Genomic DNA, 21,541 nt, shown 5'->3' on the forward strand with positions numbered 1-21,541 from the left:
GCCGCCCCACTGCTGCCCCCACCTCTCGGGGCAGTTGGTGGAGAAGGGCGGGGGGCTTTCCAAATCCACTATGAATGCTTACAAGGCTGAATAAGGGAACTTGAAAGGATGCAGACAGGCAATCCGTAGTCGAGGGATGTAGGGCCCATAAACCTCGAAGCAAGGTCTTGAGCGTCAGACAGAATGAGGTGTCCCAGAGCGGCGGAAGAGTCCCGGACGCACGCTGCTTCTAGTCTCGACGGAATCGCCACCGAGCACCGCAGAGGCTAGGGCGGAATGGCGACGGCAGCGCAGTTCGCCAAGGCTTGGTCTCCGCCCTTCAGCCTATTTCCTCTAACCCGCAGACCCACTACCGGAGGAGGCGGGGAGCGGGCTGGAGAGCACTAACAGTGACAGGCGGGGCGAGTCGAGGGCGCGTGACGTCACCCCGGGGTGTGCGCGGCGCGAGCGGAAGCGGAAGCGGCTCTGTTCGCCGCCTCTCCCACCGGCCCGATGAGCTGCAGCGGCTCCGGCGCGGACCCCGAGGCGGCGCCGGCTTCCGCCGCCTCGGCCCCGGGCCCGGCGCCCCCGGTCTCGGCTCCCGCAGCGCTGCCCGCCAGCACCGCTGCGGAGAACAAGGCCAGCCCCGCGGGGACAGCAGGGGGGCCTGGGGCTGGAGCAGCTGCTGGGGGCACGGGACCCTTGGCGGCGCGGGCCGGGGAGCCAGCTGAGCGGCGTGGGGCGGGTGAGGGCCTGACGGGTGAGGGCGAGGGAAGCGTCTGGGACTGGGCCCAGCGGCGGGTGAGGGCAGCGGGTATAGACAGACCTCGCTGGGGCCCTGCGCCTCCCACCTCTGTGTCTCATTTTGCTGGTTCTCCTCCAGCTCCGGTGTCGGCGGGTGGCGCGGCGCCCCCAGAAGGGGCCATGTCTAACGGGATTTACGTACTGCCGAGCGCGGCCAACGGAGACGTGAAGCCGGTGGTGTCCAGCACGCCGTTGGTGGACTTCTTGATGCAGCTGGAGGATTACACGCCTACGGTGGGCTTCCGCCCGAACAAGGCCACCTAGCCTGCTGTCACAACTTTCAGCCACATCTCCGTGCTTTTCAGCACCCTCTGATGTTTGCTTCCGTAGTCGCTCTTGTTTTTGCCCTCTGCTCACCCAAATCGTGAGCTTCCTGATAACCAGGTCTATCCGACATTTCCCTCACCCTCATCCCACTCTGCTGACAGTTCTCTTAATTGATTTCTTAGATCCCAGATGCAGTGACTGGTTACTACCTGAACCGTGCTGGCTTTGAGGCCTCAGACCCACGCATGTGAGTAAACCCAGGGCAGGTTAGTTTTGGGTGCTTGTGCAGTGTGTTGTCCATCTCCTTCTCATCTAAGTTTTTTCTCTCTAGAATTCGGCTCATCTCCCTAGCTGCCCAGAAATTCATCTCAGATATTGCCAATGATGCCCTACAGCACTGCAAAATGAAGGGCACAGCCTCCGGCAGCTCCCGGAGCAAGAGCAAGGTGTGAGGGGAGGCTCATTGAATCACTAATTACCTTCCACAACAGTGGAAGCTTATCCTGCCACCCCTTTGGGGAAACTGAATCCTAGGGGAGGTGTAAAACTTACTCAGGGTCACCCATCTGGGATTGAAGTGTGGGATTCCTGTGCTCAGTTGGTGCTCTTCCCTCTTCCCTCAGGACCGCAAGTATACTTTAACCATGGAGGACTTGACCCCTGCCCTCAGCGAGTATGGCATCAATGTGAAGAAGCCGCACTACTTCACCTGAGCCACCCAACCTAAATGTACTTGTCTGTCCCCATGTCCCCACACCAGCCTGTTTTCATAATAAACTTTATTGTGACAGGCGGGGCTGATCCCTCCCATGTTGGGAGACACCATGTGGCAAGTGACAAAGCTCTGAGCCCGCCCCTTTTGGGGCCACAGTGGTAGGGATGGGGGAAGGGGATGGACCCCATGGCTGGGGTAGTACCATGACTGGAGGCAGGGGAGGCAACCAGAGGTCTGCTGTTTTGGGGAGGTACATTCCCCCAACCATGTCCTGACACCTCTGGAGTTCAGGCAAGGACCTTCCGGTCCTACTTGTCCTGCATCTTCTCCAGGATAGGCACAATCATGTCAAATTTGGGTCGCTTTGCAGGGTCTTCGTTCATGCAGATCTTCATGAGCTTACACACATGAGGGGAAATACCTGGTGGGATGGTAGGCCGAAGGCCTTCCAATGCCACCTGTGAATACAAGAAAAAACTGAGCCTCACAATTTGAGTCTGTCATGTAGAGAGAAGCCACTGGCCCCTGGGACAGGATAACTGTATATCCGAACAAATATGGGAGGAGCCCAGGCCCACTACAGTTATTTTCACCATAACCAACCACTCCCCCAACACAAATGTATGCTGTTCTGCTCTCACCTTCATTCCAATCTCCATATTGGAAAGATCAGCAAAGGGTACCTCCCGTGTCACCAGTTCCCACAGAAGCACTGCAAAACTCCACATGTCTGCTGAGCGTCTGTTTGTGTCTTCAGGCTTCTTCTGCAGAGCTAGAGGGATAGGGCTTGTCTGTTCTGGCCCCCTGGCCTTTCCTGTCTCTGCCCCCTTCCACTACTTCTGAGGTGATCCTTTTTCACCTCCCAACATGATGACTTCACCCACCTTCAGGGGCTACCCAGGCAGGTGCATACATGCGACCAGGACATTGGAAAGAGAACTTGACATCAGCCATGCTAATTCGGGCAGTCATGTCCTCATCAATCTGAGGAAGAGAAAACAGAAGGAGGTAAGTCATAGATAGGCAAAGGACTTTTGGGGCCTGGGCCAGGAGTGAGCTTGTGGCCTCACCATTACACTACGGCTATTGAGCGCATGTCGTGGGATGAGGGGCTCTAGTGTGTGCAGGAAGGCCATGCCCCTTGCCATGTCCAAAGCAAACTTCACAGCCTGGCTCTGGTCTACGACGAAATCTGAGAGGAAGCAAAAGTTCAAATAGTTCAGAGAGGCTCATGCACCCTCTCTCCCATTTCCTCCCCAAGAAAATTCAACATCTCTACTCACTGGTGCCTTCATGTAGTACATTGTAGAGGGATCCATATGGCATCCAGTGTGTGATGAGAGTAGGATGAGGAGCAGGTGGAGACTGACAGGCACCTAGCACTGGGAGCACATTTGGATGCGAGAAAATCCTGGAAGAGGGAGGGAGTGGTTGAGACAGTATAAAAGATCTCTTTCAGTGCTATTCAGGATTCCCTGGAACTAGCAGCTTCCAGGTTACGCCTTGCACTACCTGAGCCGGGGACACTCTTCATTGAAGTCCCTGCTCTTCCTTGTACTCCAGTCTCGAACCTTCAGCACCTTCACGACAATGTCATTGCCCTGCCAGCGGCCCTTCCATAGCTGAAGAATAGGTAGAGGTTAGGAGGCTTTTACTGTTGCTACCACTTCCTTGCCCTCTAACTGGAGGAAAAACTTAAACCAGGTACAAAGCAGGTAATTTACGGGGGTTTAGTGAGGGAAGGGCAAGAAGGGCAGGGGTCACCTCTCCAGAGTGATTCTCGTTGAGCTTCGTCAGGAAGTTAAGCTGTTTGAAGTCAATGCCAGAGTGTTTGTTCAGGGTTCCATTTCCTAAGAGTGTGGGCAGGTCAGGTACCCAGCTTCACCCTAACCCAGCCCTAAGAGGCCAGGATTATCTCCTTTTACAACCCTTCTTCCCACAGTGGTGACTCACGGGGCCGAGTGCGGGTGGTCCCCTTCCAGAATGTGTCCTTGTATGGAATACGGTTGAGATTCTGGCCCATCTTCTCTGCCCGCTCTAGGGAAGAAAACCAACGTGAACTGTGGTACAGAGGGAGAAGACAGGTGGGAAGGGACAAGAGACAAGCTAGGGGGTGGGGAGATGGACCTCGGAGAAGCTCTCTCAGGGGTGCCTTGGCTTTGTCCACAGGCATCTCTCCATACTTGTTACAGATGCTGACAAGGGCCCCATTTGCCACCAGGTCCTGGAATGAAAAGGCCATTATGATGAGAGCCACTGCTGCCTCACTGGCAGTCAATGAACCAACCATGAATGCACAAATGTAGTACTTAATCCTGTGAGTGTCACACAGTAGTACTGACAGAATGGGTTGAGGGTTCCAAAATCTCCCACCCAGGCTGACTTTACTTCCTACCCATCTCAGGACTTGAGGGCTGAGTACTCACCTCTGCCACTTGGTCTTGTCCCCAAAAACAGGCATAGTGCAGGGGCACATTCCCATGTTCATTCACTGCATTGATGTCTGCCTTGTACTGCAATAGCTGGACCCCATGGCCAGACAAAAAGAGGCAGAAGGTACAGTCAGCCTCAAATGAGATACTGGTGTCAGGGCACGGGAAAAGGGGGAAGAGTACACATACTTTCTGCTGTATGTTACAGTGCCTGTGACTGACCCTCATGGCATGTATGTGATGTGGATGATGAAAGGGTTTGTACGTACCTTCTGTACAATATCACGGTGTCCATGACTGGCTGCCAGATGCAGGGGGGTGTCATCCCCACGGTTCATTACATTGATCCGTGCCCCCCGCATGATCAACATCTCAACCACAGCAGAGCGGCCCTCTCGGCAGGCCCAGTGCAAGGGGGAGAAGCCATGATCGTCCCTTTGAGGAAGGGGCAATGGTCATTGAGCTGGAGGTGGGATGGGGCAAAGGTTTTGATTCCTGAAAAACTGATAATTACATACTCTCTGGGAAGGCTTACCTCTCTAGGACTTTGATTCTCATTCATGCCAGCAACTCCCAAAACTGTCCATTTTGGACCTTCCCTTGAGCTTCAAACCAAACCGACCACCTACATACCTCAACGACCTCTATAAAAAATTTTGTTATCTTCACCATATCCCACATCTCATTTCATTAGGTGGTAGCGCTCTTCCCCTGGTTTCTCCTGCACCCCTTCTGCAACATCTATTGGTTCTTTCTGTTTTCCACCACATCTTATATATCCCCCTACTTCAGCACTTGTCGCACTGGATTGTAAAAATCTGTTAGATTTTAAGTTTTGTGAGGGAATGGATTGACAGCAGCTGTTCGGTGCATGTTAGTGGGGAAGAAGGGTGTCTTGGACAAAGCAGGCCACAACTTATAAGAGAGGGAACAAACTTACTATTTGCCTCTGGTACTGAAACTAACATCTAAAAATGGAATGGAATTTAAATGATGTTTTGGAAGGGTTTATATTGAAAAGGAGAAATCCTTTTGACTACTGATGAGGTAGATAACAAACCACCATGCAAAGCAGGATTCCCCTACTTAGCAATCCTGTGCACAGAAAACAGAAGAAAATGAGAATGGCTGTTTTGGGATGAAAACGATACCTTATTTTTTTCTTTTCCAAGAGATATGTATTTTATAAAGTAAAATAAGTATACAAACAAAACAAAACAATTGGTTTGGAGCTGAGCCTGCCTGACAGCCTGGGGCCATAAAAGGAAATTCCCTCTAGTTCGGGGCTGCAGATTCAAGGGGTGGAGCAGGGGGCGGTCCGTGGTCTGGGCCAGCAGCCTCCGGATGCCTTAGTGCTGTGGTCACTTCCTGTGTGCGACTCTAGGCAAGGCCTGGAGCTGATCAGGGGTCTGGCCATCCAGATGCCCCTACAGCTGAAGGGGTTGGGGGTGTGGCCTTTTACTTAATCATTTTCCTCCACAACTTGCTGGCATCTGCTAACACAGAAATAGCCAAAAGCTTTCCCTAGAGGTGGGATATCCCCAGGAAGCATTACACCCACTGTTTATCAGCTGGTCTTGCCTCCTAGACCTTTAATTTGTGCCCTGACTTACCAGCTTCCAGTACTGGGCAGGCCAAACTCTGGGGGCAAAAGTATGGGCACAAGGGTTCTGTTCACTATCAAGCTGCCTGCCACCTCAGGGCCTGGACTTTTATCACAAGGAATCCTGCTAGGAATTAACCCCTTCTTCATATCCAGCATACAGCCAACTTAGGCCCCCATACTTTACCCCTCAAACCAGCACCACAACCATCCAGTTTCATTAATGCCACCCCTTTTCCTTCTGGCAACATCTTCCTAGAGTCTTCCTAGATGCTAGGTCAACTGGACAACTGCCTAAGCCTGTATTTCCTCACCAACAAAATAGTAACAGTGCTTACTGTCTTTATCAGGGTACCCTTTGAGAATTATGTGAAAAATGGAACAAATGACTTTGCAAAGTATTAAAGATAAATAGTGTAGAACCTAATGGGAACCAGTGAAGTCTAGACTAAGATGACAGGTGATCCTGACTTGTCAAACCTAAAAACTAAACTCTACCAATCTTAAAAAATAAAGAATTTGAATCTGCCACCCTGAGTCACCATCATTACTGCTCTTCTTGCCTTCCTATCTCAGCCAACCTTGTAGAACTGGTCTACATTCCCTTTCACTATTTGCTTACCTCTCAACTTTTCTTTTTTTTTTTCTTTTTTGAGACAGTCTTGCTCTGTGGCCCAGGCTGGAGTGCAGTGGCACGATCTTGGCTCACTGCAGCCTCTGCTTCCAGGTTCAAGCGATTCTCCTGGCTTAGCCTCCCAAGTAGCTGGGATTACAGGCGCACACCACCACACCTAGCTAATTTTTGTATTTTTAGTAGAGACAGGGTTTCAATATGTTGGTCAGGCTGGTCTCGAACTCCTGACCTTGTGATCCACCCGCCTCGGCCTCCCAAAGTGCTGGGATTACAGGCATGAGCCACCGCAACTGGTCTACTTTTCAATCTGCCACAAATCTGCTGTCTTGAGAGCAGAGATTATGTCAGATTCTGGACTCTAGCACCCAGCACAGAAGGTGTTCATCATAGTCTCTTAAATGAAGGAACCCAGTGTAGTCTGATTTCTTCACCCATTATTCTGAAACAATACTCACAGATCATCAAATACATCCTAACTGCACATTGAGGGGAACAACAGACGCTGGGGCCTACGAGAGTGGGGTGGATAGGAAGAGGGAGAGGATCAGGAAAAACAACTAATAGGTACTATGGCTTAATACCTGGGTGATGAAATGATCTGTACAACAAATCTCCATGACACGAGTTTATCCATATAACAAACCTGCACATGTACCCCTGAACCTAAAAAAAAAATCCCAATTGTAAATTCAATGGCTACTTTAAAATATTAATGTTCTTTGATCTCTCAGTAGCCTGAACTGCTGTTGACCACCTCCCCTTCATTAAAACATTCTCTAAGCTTTACTGACACATTTTCCTATTTCTTTTTCAACTTACAGCTGCTCCTTTTCAGTCGTGCAGGCTTCCTGTCTCCTGACCTCTTGCCTTCCACTCTCCTGAGACATTCTCCTTCACACCCATGGCTTCAAGTATCATCTATATGCTGATAGCTCTCAAATCTGTATCTCCAAGTCAGATTCCTCTCCTGAATTGCAAATCTGCGTAACCAACAACACACTCAACATTTCTACCTTGCTGCATTGTCACCTTAACTTTAACACGTCCAAAATAGAATGCCTCATCCTCCAGTTTTCTCCATCTCAGTAAAAACAGCCACCATCTATCCAAGTTCCCAAGCCAGAACCCTGGTCCTCATCTTTGCCCTTACTCACTCTCCACCAAGTTCCACAATTCTTTGTCCTAAAGACTTCTGGAATTTGATCACTTCTCTTTTTCACTCACCCTAATTCTAGTCCAAGACATCATTACTTCTACGATGAACTAGGCAACTGCCTCCTTTCCACCTGCTCTTCACAAAGCATCCAAGATGATACTGAAAAATGGACAATCTCATTATGTCACTACACAGCTTTAAAACCTTGCTTTTAAAATAAAGACCTTCTTATAGCCTAAATATGCTTGCATGATCTGGCTGATCCTTGCAGACCTCTACAGTCTTATGTCCTGTTCTTCTCCTCTTGTACCCAATGCTCCGACCCACAGAGATCATCTATCCTCCAGCTATATGGAACTCCAGACAATTTCCTGTTCTCTCTGCTCTGTGCCTTGCCTCCTAGTCTTTGCCCATGCAGTTTACTGAGGCTGGAAAGCTCTCTGCAGCCTCTGCCTGTGAAACTCTCATTCAGCAGTCAAGATTCAGCTCAAACTGCGTCCTCTGTGAAGACCCTCTGCCCCCCACAGGCTGTGCTTAGCACTCATTACACTGGCTAGCAAAGGCAGCCGCCCCCACCAGACATGAGCACTCCACTCCACGTAGCCAAGAGATATCTAGCCTTCCTCTCATCCACCAACCGCTTCAGCTCACCCCTGGTTGAGATCGTTCTCCGTGTTGTCCAGCCACAGGCGAACGGCGACTGCGTTGCCCTCCCGGCACTGAGTGAAAATGTCGTCCATAGCAGCGTCCCGGCGCCGAGTCCCCTGGATTAGGGTAGCCTGAGGACTGTGGGGTGATCCAGGGAAGGAGGATGAATCCCAAGCTTTATCCTCCACAGGAGAGAAGTGTTTGTGTAGGGGGTAAGGGGCCTGAGCTGCGTCCCCGGCTATTGGGGGTCTGTGAAGGAGTTTGTGGCTGCGGGATGATGCCCGGCTGTGTCCTCTAGGCGCGAGGTAAAGGGGGGTCAGGGGAGGCAGGTAGTGTCTCCTGAACGGATGTCCGAGAGTAGGCAACTAGACCCTATCCGCGAATAGAGTTGGGGGAAGTGGGGAGGTTCAGGATCCGTATACGCTGGGGGAGGGGACTGGAGGTCCTCCCCAGGGTTGGCTCCGTTCCTTACTTGGAACTCAAGAGAAGTGAGGGGTGACAGGTTGGCAGGACCCCTAGTCGTGGGCAGGGGGCGCGGGTCCTCTCGCACTCACCGGGACTCGGGCTGCAGGCTCCTTCTCCGGGGAACTCCCGTCCGGCCGCGCCCGCAGCCCGACGCCGGCCCCGCCCCGCCCCGCCCCTGGTGCTCTTGGGCAGCGCGGGCCTCCGTCCCTCCCCTCCCACCGCCTCCGTGCCCTTCTAGCCGCGGCTGGCTGAACTCGATGGTTCGCTGCGCTGCGCCGGCCGCTCTAGCAACCCCTGGCTGTCACGCTTTGGTTTCCGGCTCCGTTCTGGCGGGTCTGAGCGCTGCGACTCCCAGAGAAGAGCTCTGCACGTGGAGAAGATCGGGGACTCCGCGACCCTGCCCTCCGGTCCCTCATGTTCGAAGAGCCTGAGTGGGCCTCGGCGGCCCCAGTAGCCGCGGGCCTCGGGCCCGTAATCTCACGACCTCCTCCTGCGGCCGCCTTGCAAAACAAAGTGAGTGACCCTCAGAGGCGATGGGAGCTGTTTCAGGCCGCGAAGCAGACGCTGGTGGATCCCAGCGCTGTGTGTATTGCAGGGAGGGACACCTGTGGCACCGTTGAGGGCGAGTCCTGATCTAAAGATCCGAGAATTTCCAAAAGAAACTGACGTTGGGTCAGAGAGAGTTGTTGAGTAGAAGCTGGGGAAGCGAAGAGGGTTCTTCAGACAGGGAAAAGTACGTACAAGGGCCCTGGGGCAAGACAGCATGTTCTGTTAGAGTCACACACACAAGTGATCCTTGTGGTTGGAATACAGAGTAAATGAGAAGGGATGCTGTTCAAGTTCAAGAGGTAGATTAGAAGTTTTGCATATATTAGAAGCCAATGAAAGGTTTTAAGCAATGGAATTATTTCTTCAGATTTGTATTTTGAAAGGGTCATTGGTTACAGTGTGGAGGATGGATTGGAGAAAGTAAGAGTTGTCAGTATCATTGTTCAAGGGAGGGTGTGGGAAACTTAGAATCAAGGTAAGTGCCTGGCCTAGGATTACCCAGTAGGACTGCAACACAGAATCAGCCTTCTCGACAGTACACCTTCTCCTTTGAGCCTCTCAGATGTGAGGGCCGTACTTCCTCAGGCTTTTCAGGCTTTTCTTAGGCTTCAGTCTGCCTCCAACTTGGAATCGACCTACTTTGTTTCCTCTTTTTTCATCCCCTAGCCCCATTACCATTGTCCAAGCCGCTGGCCTCTCTGCAATTTCTCCCCTTCCGTTTTTTTTCTACACTGCAGCTAGAGACATGTTAAATATTTAATATACGTGTGTGATCATGTACCTCCTGTTCAGAAACCTCCTTACCTCTTTTGGGAATGTATCAACTGGAGGCAAAAGCTCAAGGTGAAGGGTTGGAACTCCTGGCCTCTGACCTTGGTCTTGTTGCTTGTGGCCTTATCACTTTCCTTTGGGAAAACCTCTATTAACTCATTTACACATTGAAGAAAGTGGGATAGGTGGTTTCTCTGCTCTCCAGCTTCCCAGAAGTTGGGGTGGTGACGTGAAAGTTCTTCTGGGTTCTGGCAGGCTTGACTGGGAAGAATTCAGCTGCTTCTGCTAGTCTGAATCAGGTCGACATCTCTCCCTTCTTATTCTCCAGGCCTCATCCATTCTCTTTAGGCCCACTGTCACCCCTTGTTTTCCCCCAGGGCTCCAAGTGCCGCCAGCTCTTGGCCACATTACGGGCCCTAGAGGCAGCATCTCTTTCCCAGCATCCCCCCAGCCTACCTAGCAGTGACTCTGAGGAGGACGAGGAGGAAAGGAAGAAGAAATGCCCCCAAAAGGCATCGTTTGCCAGTGCCTCTGTTGAAGTAGGGAAGAAAGGGAAGAAGAAATGTGAAAAACAGGGCCCACCTTGCAGTGACTCTGAGGAAGAAGTGGAAAGGAAGAAGAAATGCCACAAACAGGCTCTTGTTGGCAGTGACTCTGCTGAAAAAGAGAAAAGAAAGAGGAAGTGCCAGAGACATGCCCCTATAAATTCAGCCCAGCACCTGGATGGTGTTGACCAAACAGGTACCATTGGATGTGTATATGTCTGTGTGTCAGGGGCGGGGGTAGGGAGTAGGTCAACTGATTCTACATACAACAGAGGTTATTGACTGCCATTAGGATTGAGGTTAATGGTGTACTCAGGCAATAAGTACTTTTATGCAGGCCACAGTCACTGTTTCAAAGACAGAGGTATGGCTGGGATGACTTGCCATGACCTGAATGTAAGAGATTTTGCCTCAGGTGCACCTTCCCATCTCCCTCCCTGCAGGTCCCAAAGCCTGGAAGGGTAGTACTACAAATGATCCACCGAAGCAAAGCCCTGGGTCCATTTCCCCTAAACCCCCTCGTACATTAAGCCGCAAGCAGTGGCGGAACCGGCAAAAGAACAAAAGAAGACATAAGAACAAGTTTCGGCCACCTCAGGTGCCAGGCCAGGCTCCAGCTGAGGCCCCCACAGAGAAGGCAGAGGTGCCTGCTCTTTCCAGGACAGACAGCCATGAGGCTCGGGCAGCGGATTTGCGAGCCCGCATGGCACAGCGGCTGGATGGCGCCCGATTTCGCTACCTCAATGAACAGCTGTACTCAGGGCCCAGCAGTGCTGCACAGCGTCTCTTCCAGGAAGACCCTGAGGCTTTTCTTGTCTACCACCGCGGCTTCCAGAGCCAGGTGAAGAAGTGGCCACTGCAGCCAGTGGACGGCATCGCCAGGGATCTTCGCCAGCGGTGAATGGGGGTCAGGCACTGTGAGAAGCCATGTGGTGGGTCAGTAATAGGCTCAGATCAGACCAATATGTGACCCTTGCCTTCCACTCTCAGGCCTGCATCCCTAGTGGTGGCTGACTTCGGCTGTGGAGATTGCCGCTTGGCTTCAAGTATCCGGAACCCTGTGCATTGCTTTGACTTGGCTTCTCTGGATCCTCGGGTCACTGTGTGTGACATGGCCCAGGTAAACTTATATGTTACCTGGCTTGTGCTCTAGGCCCAACCTCCGTATGCTAATCTCTAACCCTTCCTTCCCCTTTCCCATCCTGGTGTCTCAGTGCTGGCTTTCTTCTTCTGCACTGTGTGCTATATACAAGACTCTCACTCTCCACAGGTTCCTCTGGAGGATGAGTCTGTGGATGTGGCTGTGTTTTGCCTTTCACTGATGGGAACCAACATCAGGGACTTCTTAGAGGAGGCAAATCGAGTACTGAAGCCAGGGTAAGAGCCCCCAGGACACAGATGTATGTATGTATGTGTGCATGCATGGGTCTGTGCATTTACACAGAACTTTCTGTCCTTCTCAGGGGTCTCCTGAAAGTGGCTGAGGTCAGCAGCCGCTTTGAGGATGTTCGGACCTTTCTTCGGGCTGTGACCAAGCTGGGCTTCAAGATTGTCTCCAAGGTGAGGACCCCAAGAAGTCTATACCTGTTTTTGTCTCATGTGGCCCTTTTCAGGATACTGGTGTTCAGAAAGGAGGCTTCATGCACAGGAACAGACATTTTGCTCCCCAACGGAGGTGGGAGCCCTGGGAAGCTTTCTGAGCAGAGGCAGTACATAGAGGGAGGTGTTTTAAGGAGTTGGGATGAGGATTTGGTTCTCACTGGGTCTTTTCTGCCCCTAGGACCTGACCAACAGCCATTTCTTCCTGTTTGATTTCCAAAAGACTGGGCCCCCTCAGGTAGGACCCAAGGCTCAACTTTCAGGCCTGAAGCTTCATCCATGTCTCTACAAGCGCAGGTGACCTCTGGATCTTCCTTGAAAGGGGAGGCAGAGCTCAAACTCCAGGCTCAGAACTGTGAAGACTATTTCCAGCCTGGCTATAAGCCAAGACCTGGTTCCTGGTGGACCCCGAGGACAAAGTGTGATAAAACCTCTGACTCAGCCGGGCACGTTGGCTCATGCCTGTAATCCCAGCACTTTGGGAGGCCAAGGCAGGTGGATCACGAGGTCAGGAGATCAAGACCATCCTCCTGGGTAACATGGTGAAACCCCGTCTCTACTGAAAATAACAAAAATTAGCCGGGCTTGGTGGCGGGCGCCTGTAGTCCCAACTATTTGGGAGGCTGAGGCAGGAGAATGGCGTGAACCTGGGAAGCAGAGCTTGCAGTGAGCTGAGATTGAGCCACTGCACTCCAGCCTGGGTGACAGAGCGAGACTTTGTCTCAAAAAAAAAAAAAAAACCTCTCAGACTTGCTGTCCTGAAGCCTTCTTGGTTATAATATGCATAAAGTCACTGGGGCTAGCTAAACGATAAAGAGTTTGTTGTGAGAACATGGGGATATCTGTCTGTTTCATGACACTTTAGGTGTCATGAAAATTAGATGGTTTGGAATTCAAGGCATCTTTAGGTTTGGCTTCTCTTTCCAAGTAAGAAGCCACATGGCCTTTCTGTCCTGCTATCTCCACTCTGCTGTCATCTGATCTGTCTACAGATAAGCTTCCTCTGCTCACTCATAGTTTCTGCTCCTTCAGCTTCAGTTTGCCCAGGCCTTTAAGGTTGCAGACAGGCAGCTGTTGCTGCTTGACTCTGAGGCAACTGGTAGTCCGCCAACATCCTGGCTCAACACGTCAGTCTGAGCCACTAACTTGAGACTGTTTGGATGTCCCTGTACTGAGCATTTCTAGTGGTTTATCTTTCCCCTCTCCCCTCATCTCCATCTTTGGAACCATATAGCATCAAGGCACTCCCAACACGTATTATCCTGTGGGACTTTGGAATGTTTATGGCTGAGAGCACGGATTTTTGGAATCAGGTAGACCTGGATTTAATTCCTGGCCTGCTACCTAGAGGCACTTAAAGTCATTTAATCTCTGTGTATCACATTCCTCATTTGGAAAATGGTAGAATTTCTATCTTGCAAGGTGGTTGTGTGGATTAACTGGGGAAATTTGTAGCCAGGGCTGGGAACATAGGAGGTGCTCAGTAAACTAGCTATGACTATTATATGTTGTAAGCCTTATTGTTTTTTGAAGATGTTCCCTAGGCTAGTTGGAGGCTGAGGGGTAAAGAATGGATTTGTTGACTAAGGAAGCCTCTGGGAGAGGCTAGGCCTTTCAGCAGGCTTACTTCATAGGCTATTTAATGACTCTTAATAGATTCTGAGCTTCTGTCCTTAGAGGGGTAGTGAGGGAGCTGGGTCTCTGTTCGTAAACAACTTGTTGATGCCGTGTGGGGTTCGGGGCATTGGGCTGTTCATTGGTGGAAGAGTCTGTCCATTGTTTCTGCCTTGCAGTGGAATCAGATCAGCATGTCCTGGGAAAGCTAAAGGCAAGGTGCTGAGGGAAGGTGAGTTTGAATGATAGATTCTAGGCCTCCCCGAGAAGATATCTGCCATGTGTCTAGGTGTAAAGATATGGCCTCTTGTACTTGCTTCCAGGAATACCTGACAGTACCCCTCGGGAGATCATAGGTTCTATGGCCCTAAAGCCAGTTGAATGCCTTTAATAAGGGGATGGAGGTTTTGAAACAGGCTGTAGGCCAGAGGGCATGTTTGGAGGCTGGGCTGTGAATCATTAAACAGGCACTGCACAGTGCCTCTACACATACTGTTCTTTCTGCTGAATACTCATCTGACTGGCAATTTGCTCACCTTTCCAAATAACCTAGTTGTTTCCTATTCTACTCCCAAAGCAAAATCAATTCTTCATCTGTACTCTCAAAGTACTATGTGAAGAGTGCTACTTCAGCTTCTAAATATTGCATTGTGATTCGTTTGTGCATTTGGCTGTAGTTTTCTCAAGCCGTATTCATCTTTATATTCCCAAAGCTTGTCATTTGAGATATGGCCAGTGTACTTATTCACCTAGGGAGAGATAAGGAATGACAGGGTCCAGCTGAGTGGGATGGATGAGAACAGGGGTGTTATAGAAACCCAGGTTCTAGGGCACAAGATGAGGGCACTGTTGACTAGTCATGATGGAAGAAGTAGGCAGACAGAAGAACTTCATTAGGTAGAATTGGTGGGATGCCGAGGATGGTAAGAGAGGAATCTGAAGTAAGTTCCAGGGTTCTGGCTTGAGCAACTGTGGGTAGGCTGGTGATGCCATTCAGAGTGTTGGATTTCAAGAAGTGGGACATGCGTGAGATCTGTACTAGGGGTCTGGGAATCAGCAGCCTAGACGTGGTAATTAAAGTCAGAATAGATGAGATATTCAGGGTAAGACAATAAGAAGAGAAAATGGCTCAGAATAAAATGAGGAACCTGTCATGGATGGATAAAGGAAAATGAACCAGTAAAGGTGATGGAAGAGGAGAAGGTTCACCCAGAGATGTAGGAGTAAAACCAGGAGAGTTATTGTTATTATTTTTTTTAAGACAGAGTCTTGCTCTGTGGCCCAGGCTAGAATGCAGTGGCATGATCTTGGGTCACTGAAACCTCTGCCTCCTGGTTCAAGCAATTCTCCTGCCTCAGCCTCCCGAGTAGCTGGGAATACAGGCTGAAGTCACCATGCTCAGCTAATTTTTGTATTTTTAGTAAAGACGGGTTTTCACCATGTTGGCCAGGCTGGTCTCGAACTCCTGACCTCAAGTGATCGGCCTGCCTCAGCCTCCCAAAGTTCTGAGATTACAGGCGTGAGCCACCACGCCCAGCCGATTTTTTTTTTTTTAAATATGGGAGGATGGGCAGGTTGTTAGCTGTCGAGTGCTGTTGAGATGAGAGAGAACTTAGAATGTAGTGGGGTAAGGATTGCTGAGTGATGTGGAGGGCGTGTTTGAGGTAAATGGGAGTGGTAAGAGGTTGCTCCATTGTGAAAACCCTCTTCCAGAGTTCCTGATAGGGCCCCAGAAGTTCATTTCTGGTTGCTTTGATTTTTTTTTTTTTTTTTTCAGGAAGCAGGAAGCCAATTTATCATTTGAGAGTGAGAATAGGGGAGAGGAAGTATCTTCCAGTCCCACAGGGCACAGAAATGCCCAGTCAGGCCAGACTGATTTATCTCCTTACCTCTCCTCATCACTTGGGCCCAGAGCAATCAGCAGTGATTAGGTAGAGAGGAGCTGAGGAGAGCAAAGAGCATACCAATCCCTCCTCCCTTTCCCAGTGCAGGCTTCTAGACTTAACTGGGGCAGAGCTGGGAGGGGAAAAAAAGATGTAAACCTGCAACAGGTGCAGATTATTGTTACACAGGATTAGACATTCTAATTGAGATGCTTGCTCCTTAAACTGATCACAGGACTATCAAGAACATCACAACCTAGCTGCAACTTTTCTTCATAGCAGGGAGAGTACCTCCCAGTGATTAAAATTTGGAGGGGTGGTAAGAGACAAGAATAAAATTGGGTTTGGTTATCCGTGCCTCATGCTTGTTCAGCATCCCTTTTAGAGTTCTCCGAATAACTAGTTACTGCTTCTGCAGTTACTGGTGTGCTCCAGCTTCTGTTCCCATAATATAGTCCTAAGGGAACACAGTTCTAAAATAAACAACATGATCTTGGCAGAGACATCGCTCAGCTCCAAACCCAACCATTTATGTAATTGCACAAAACTCTCTACAGCTTTTCACAGATATCAGTAATTAGAACCTTTCATCCGTAAGTCATCCTCCTTCCAGGTGAATTCTCATCCAGGTGAATTCTCTGACCAGCCATCTGGTTTTAGGATACCCAACTCCTGCAGTAACTGCCTTACTGGTCTAATTGCCTCTACTCCTGTCCCCAAAGCAAGTAATTTTCCACACAGCCATGTGATCTTTTTAAAATGCAAATCAGCTTATGTCACTTCTCTGCTTAAAGTCCTTCAATGGATTCTCACTGCCTCGAGAACAAAAGACAAACTCTTCAGGCCCTGTGTGATCTTGCCCAGGCCTCCATCACCATCACCATCTGCATCTTACCCACTCCTCCCCTTTCACAAAACTCCAGCCACACAGACTTGCTTTTTATTCCTCAAGCTTTCCAAACTGTTTGTACTGAGAGTCTTTGCACGTGCTCCATCTTCCTTGAATACTGTTTCCCCAGTGAGCTCATTTTCATCTTCCTTCATACCACTATTACCTTTGCTTCTGTGGAAGAAACTGGCCAGATGCTCACCGAAATGTCCTCTTTGTGGACACAGGTAAACTGCGTTTCCCAGTTCCATGCATCTAGGTATGTGTGAGTAGTTCTCACCAGTGGAAAACGAGTGGAAGTGATGTTTCAATACTAGACCAAGGCAGTTAAAGGGTGGCTGAGCCGTTTCCATATTCTCTTCCTCCTTCCTCTTCAAGGTAACCTTGAAGCACATGTTTTGACAGTGTTGGAGTCATAGCATAGAAGAAGTCTGAATATCTGAGTTACTATTTAGACCGTAACAGCTACTTGACCAAGAACATCCATGTTGGACTTTGAACAAGAAAATAAACCTGATTACATTCTGCTCGTGAGTTTTGAGGGTGTTTTAGCAGTTATTATATACACTGGATATATCTTCTATGGTATCCTGTCCACCTTACTCTTGACCACAATACCCTCTTTGTTTCCTTCAGGGTGTTTCAAATATTTAATTATCTTGCTAGATGCCAGTCAACACTTTCTATTTGTCCCATGAATTTCAAATCAGGGGAAAACATATACTCCCAATAGGGAGTTGAGATACTCTTAAAATCAGTCATTGTGTCTGTGACCGGAAAAACAAATCCCACTAAAGAATGTCCTAAGCAGATTATTATTATTTTTTTGTCATATAACCTGGAGTTAGGTGACTTGGCATTGGTTCAGGAGCTGAAGGATGTTAGGGATGAGGTCTCTGTAGTTTTCTTGTCTCACAGTCACAAAATGAAGTGTTATTGATTAAGCAGGGATGCCCTACTTAGTATTAGACTTCTTGGAAGTCTCCCTAATTGCCACAGCCCCTATCTTTTTGGCTTCATTTCAAGGGTCCTTCTACATTGTTAATACTCTGGTATAAATAAGTTCCATTATTCCCTATAACATGACTGAAACCAATCTAAAGTATTAACATTTTAAATATGTTTTTGGGAGCTACTCAGCTACTAGGGAGGCTGAGGTGGGAGGATTGCTTGAGCCCAGGAGTTTCAGGCTGTAGTGAGCTATGGTTGTGCCACTGTACTCCAGCCTGGGTAACTGAGATCCTGTCTCAATAAATAAATAAAACAAGTATATGTATAATATATAATATTACAGATACATACGTATGTATGTATGTTTTTCATCCCCACCCTTTGCCACATCTCGGGGACCTGCCAGCAGCTCATCCAGTTTAAAGCTGCTGTTCCTCTACCTCAGTGGTTTGGGAGAACATGGTCATTATTTCACTCATTCTTTACCTCCTCTGTCTCTTCTAGGATTGGAATGGGGGAGGGCATATTAGAGGATAAAGTCTCAACTTATGTGATTAATGTACCATTGGTGTGTTCTGTGCAGACAAGCATTTAAATGTTGACTCCTGTTTGAGCTATTGGGGTTCTCTGGAGCTCTCCATGAGGACTGGAGCACTAACTGACTTTGATTGCCTCTTTTTGATGCACAGCCCACACTGCCCTTCAGCTCTTCAGCCCCTGACCCTGACAATGTATCCACAGCCTCCTTGTGCTAAAGTGCCTCACCCTCATACACAGCCCTCCTGGGAATGGTCCCAGCAAACCCTCAAGACTGGTTACCTTTCATGGAACCCACAGGAAATGCATACATATTTGTCCTGCCAAACTATAAGTGCAACCCAGCCAGCGGCTTGCTTTTCTCACACTGCCTTGTCCCAGCCAGCCTGACTCATATATGTGAGAAGTGCCAGTCTCTATAATTCACATGGCTCCAGATCCTCATAAGTGATTCAGGTTATGTTCTCCCAAGAATCCTCTGTGCCACATTCCACTCTGGTGGCCAAATGGAGATGGGTCTGTACATTTCTGAGCTTAGCAAGTCTTTATCTAGAGAATGTAATGCTGAATGAATGTAATGCCTCTCCCTCACATGGAAACACTAATATCTACAAATGGTTCTGTTGGAGCCCTCCTCACTCAGGAGGGCTCTACTAGAATGAAGGGAGCATACTATTCCTTTGTCTTGCAGGGAGAAGTTATCCCTATTCCTAAAGATTCCCATCAATGAATCTTTTATTTCTAATCTCATATACAATAGAAAGTGTAGCAGTCTTCTGGATCAGCTTTACTATCTTAGAATAAACTTCATGTGGATGTATCTAGTACCTTTATTTGGAATGTGTTGGTTCCTATCACCTCTTGTCATCAGTTTCGATATGTTATCCAAAGATCTTAGGCAACTGAAAAACTCTGACTTCCTCTTTTATACAGATATTCTTATTAAATGTGAAGTTTCCTTTTTTGTGTGTGCTTTATTTCTATGGAGTATTGTCTACAAATCTTGTCTTCTTTTTAAAATCATTCAACTGTGTTTTTTAATATTCATTCATGTTATCAGTCAGGACCCAGTCAGGAAAATAGAAACCACACTAAGTATTTCAAAAGGAGGGCTTTTAATACAGAGACTTAATTACAAGTATTAGAAGACTAAAAGAGTAGAAAGAAGTTGCTGTTGTAATTCAAAAATTAGTAACTGCAGAAATCAGAATATTCCAAGGCCTGGGAAAACAAAAGGGAAGAGGTGATGTGATTACCAGAAACCAGGAGCTCAGAGAAGGGGCCTTCTTTGACTGATATTGACTTTTATGGGAGAAGCTCCCTCTGGGTATCTTGGTGCTTATACAAACTCTGAGGAAAGGCATGGCCCTGAGGGTGGGAAAGCAAGGGATGACTGATCTCAGACTGCCAAGTGGGTAGTCAGACTGCTGCTAATATCTCTGAGATGTGTGACAAGCTGATGTTGAGTGCAGAACTAGCTAGTAGAAGCCAGATGTCTGCAGCTGAGAACATGTGACAACTGGAAAACAGGAATGAAGTCTCCTCTCTTTCAGGTTTTCTTTAGGGCATCCTATTGGCAGACCCTAACAGGAAATTTGGCAATGGATTCTGGGAAATGTTTTTAGAATCCCGGCTACAGCAACACAGCCAGAATGTTGGGGTGTGGGTGCGTAGGGGAGGGTATTGGGGGAGTTGCGGGGGGAGATATGGAGAGGCTAGCAGCTGGAAAAAAAATATATAAAAAACCAGTGTAATCCATGTAGCTGGTCATCTAGTTTGTTGCTTCCATCAGCTGCAGGAGTATTCCATAGTATGCATCCACCATAGTAAATGTATCCATTCACCTGGTTGCCTCAAATTCTTTGCTACCTGGAGAAATTAAAACCCCTGAAGCTAGGGTTCTGAGTACAAGATCAGTTCCACCAATTAGATTTCTTCATTTGAGATTTGGGAGGTAAAGGCTGTCTTTCTGCTGTTGTGGTTGTTGCTGCTGGAAAGCAAGTTTATGTAGATACTGAGCTTTCTGCAACAGCTTTCCAGCTTTGAAAACCTGCAGCATTCCCACTGAGGCCGAGAACAAAATGAGGATGCCTACTGTGATGGGTTAAGTTCAACCTAGGACTGGACATTCAACAGGTAAAATAAATCTACTCTGTAATAGTATAAGTTTGACTACAATAAATTGGTTAAGAAAAAAAATTGACCAGGCGTGGTGGCTCATGCTTGTAATCCCAGCACTGTGGGAGGCCAAGGTGGGCGGATCACGAGGTCAGGAGTTCGAGACCAGCTGGCCAACACGGTGAAACCCCATCCCTACTAAAAATACAAAAATTAGCTGGGCTCTGATGATGCATGCCTGTAATCAGGAGGCTAAGGCAAGAGAATTGCTTGACCCCAGGAGGTGGAGGTTGCAGTGAGCTGAGATCGCACCACTGTACTCCAGCCTGGGTGACCGAGCAAGACTCAGTCTCAAAAAAAAAAAAAAGAAGAAAGAAAAGTTATTGGAAGGATAGCAATAAGTAATTCACAGAACTGTGAAGTCTGGAGGTGAGGCGTGAAACAGACGGGAATCAACAGAGGATGAACCACTGCAAAATCTAAGGTAACATATTAGAATCAGTCTAGTAAGCATGGCACTGCTGGCACCACTGCTATTGGTCTTTTCTCTTGCTCTTGGTACACAGATTAATGAGAATTCTCAATTAATGAGAATTGAGTTAATCCTCCTCCTAAGTTCATGACACTACGTTAGGATCAGTCCATGAAAGGCCCCTCTCCTGTTCTTTTATTTGTTGCCTTCATTCCTGATTTGCACATCAATCAGTTCCTCTTGTGTTCCCCCACAGTGCATTTGTTATATGTCCCTAGACACATACGCGTCTTTGGCAACATATATGGTGGTTTTGATGCATGTATGTTGTGACGGAGACTTACCAGCTGTTTCTAATACCCATTTTCTTCCTAGGAAATCAGCTGGACTGTATTCCCTAGCTTCCCTTATAGTTAAGAGTGGCCATGTGATTGAATCTAACCAGTTGGATGGTAGTGAAACTAATGTATGTTATTGCCAGACTTGGTTCCTTAAATTTTCTTATGCATAGTCCCTCATATCATAATCAAATTGCTGAGAGCCAAAGATAAAACACTGAAAATAATAGAAAGACACATGTACAGAGAACAAGGGTATGACTTACAAGCCAATGTCTCATCAAAAAACAATGGAGGACAGATGATATTGGAATGACATATTCAAAGTGCTTAAAAAGGAAAAAGTATGTCAAACAAGAATTCTATATCAAGCAGTTTTGTTGCCTGGACTCAACATGAAAACAAGATAAAGACATCTTGAATAGGGCGGGAAAGAATAAAAACAAGACATTTATTGCTAACAGACCTGCATTACAAAAAATTAGGTTCTTTGGGCTAAGGAAAAATGGTACCAGATGGTAACTCAGATCCACAGAAAAAAATAAAAAGCACCTGAAATGGCAAATATGTGA

General features: G+C 48.2%; 3 protein-coding genes across 8 annotated transcripts; 2 read left to right on the forward strand and 1 right to left on the reverse strand.

Moving 5' to 3' along the window:
* The first annotated feature begins 464 nt into the window (after positions 1–464).
* LOC105488693 (TATA-box binding protein associated factor 10) lies at positions 465–1,840 on the forward strand. 2 transcript variants are annotated; one of them, XM_011753005.3, is made up of 5 exons: positions 465–724; positions 863–1,017; positions 1,233–1,297; positions 1,382–1,496; positions 1,674–1,840. In XM_011753005.3, the coding sequence occupies exons 1-5, from the start codon at positions 493–495 to the stop codon at positions 1,761–1,763; spliced, it is 657 nt and encodes a 218-aa protein (XP_011751307.1). In that variant the 5' UTR covers positions 465–492; the 3' UTR covers positions 1,764–1,840. The 2 variants fall into 2 exon arrangements, with proteins under 2 accessions (XP_011751307.1, XP_024650775.1); XM_024795007.2 differs by having other exon boundaries at positions 478–739.
* On the reverse strand, positions 1,813–8,905 carry LOC105488694 (integrin linked kinase). 5 transcript variants are annotated; one of them, XM_011753006.2, is made up of 13 exons: positions 8,793–8,905; positions 8,242–8,376; positions 4,467–4,632; positions 4,192–4,287; positions 3,893–3,989; positions 3,719–3,802; positions 3,530–3,615; positions 3,278–3,387; positions 3,049–3,176; positions 2,836–2,957; positions 2,650–2,749; positions 2,407–2,537; positions 1,813–2,223 (listed from the first exon to the last, which is right to left on the reverse strand). In XM_011753006.2, exons 2-13 carry the CDS (start codon positions 8,328–8,330, stop codon positions 2,074–2,076), a joined length of 1,359 nt encoding a protein of 452 aa, XP_011751308.1. In that variant the 5' UTR covers positions 8,331–8,376; positions 8,793–8,905; the 3' UTR covers positions 1,813–2,073. The 5 variants fall into 5 exon arrangements, with proteins under 5 accessions (XP_011751308.1, XP_011751309.1, XP_070931261.1 ...); XM_011753007.3 differs by lacking the exon at positions 8,793–8,905 and adding an exon at positions 8,711–8,729; XM_071075160.1 differs by lacking the exon at positions 8,793–8,905 and adding an exon at positions 7,016–7,097 and having other exon boundaries at positions 8,242–8,349.
* Positions 8,906–8,956: 51 nt separating this feature from the next.
* LOC105488692 (ribosomal RNA processing 8) lies at positions 8,957–19,003 on the forward strand. Its single transcript, XM_011753004.3, has 7 exons — positions 8,957–9,216; positions 10,401–10,764; positions 11,012–11,465; positions 11,559–11,688; positions 11,839–11,945; positions 12,032–12,128; positions 12,349–19,003. Exons 1-7 carry the CDS (start codon positions 9,118–9,120, stop codon positions 12,466–12,468), a joined length of 1,371 nt encoding a protein of 456 aa, XP_011751306.2. The 5' UTR covers positions 8,957–9,117; the 3' UTR covers positions 12,469–19,003.
* The last annotated feature ends 2,538 nt before the right edge of the window (positions 19,004–21,541 follow it).

Source organism: Macaca nemestrina, chromosome 12, assembly GCF_043159975.1.
Source record: "Macaca nemestrina isolate mMacNem1 chromosome 12, mMacNem.hap1, whole genome shotgun sequence".
In the NCBI taxonomy this organism is placed as follows: domain Eukaryota; kingdom Metazoa; phylum Chordata; class Mammalia; order Primates; family Cercopithecidae; genus Macaca; species Macaca nemestrina.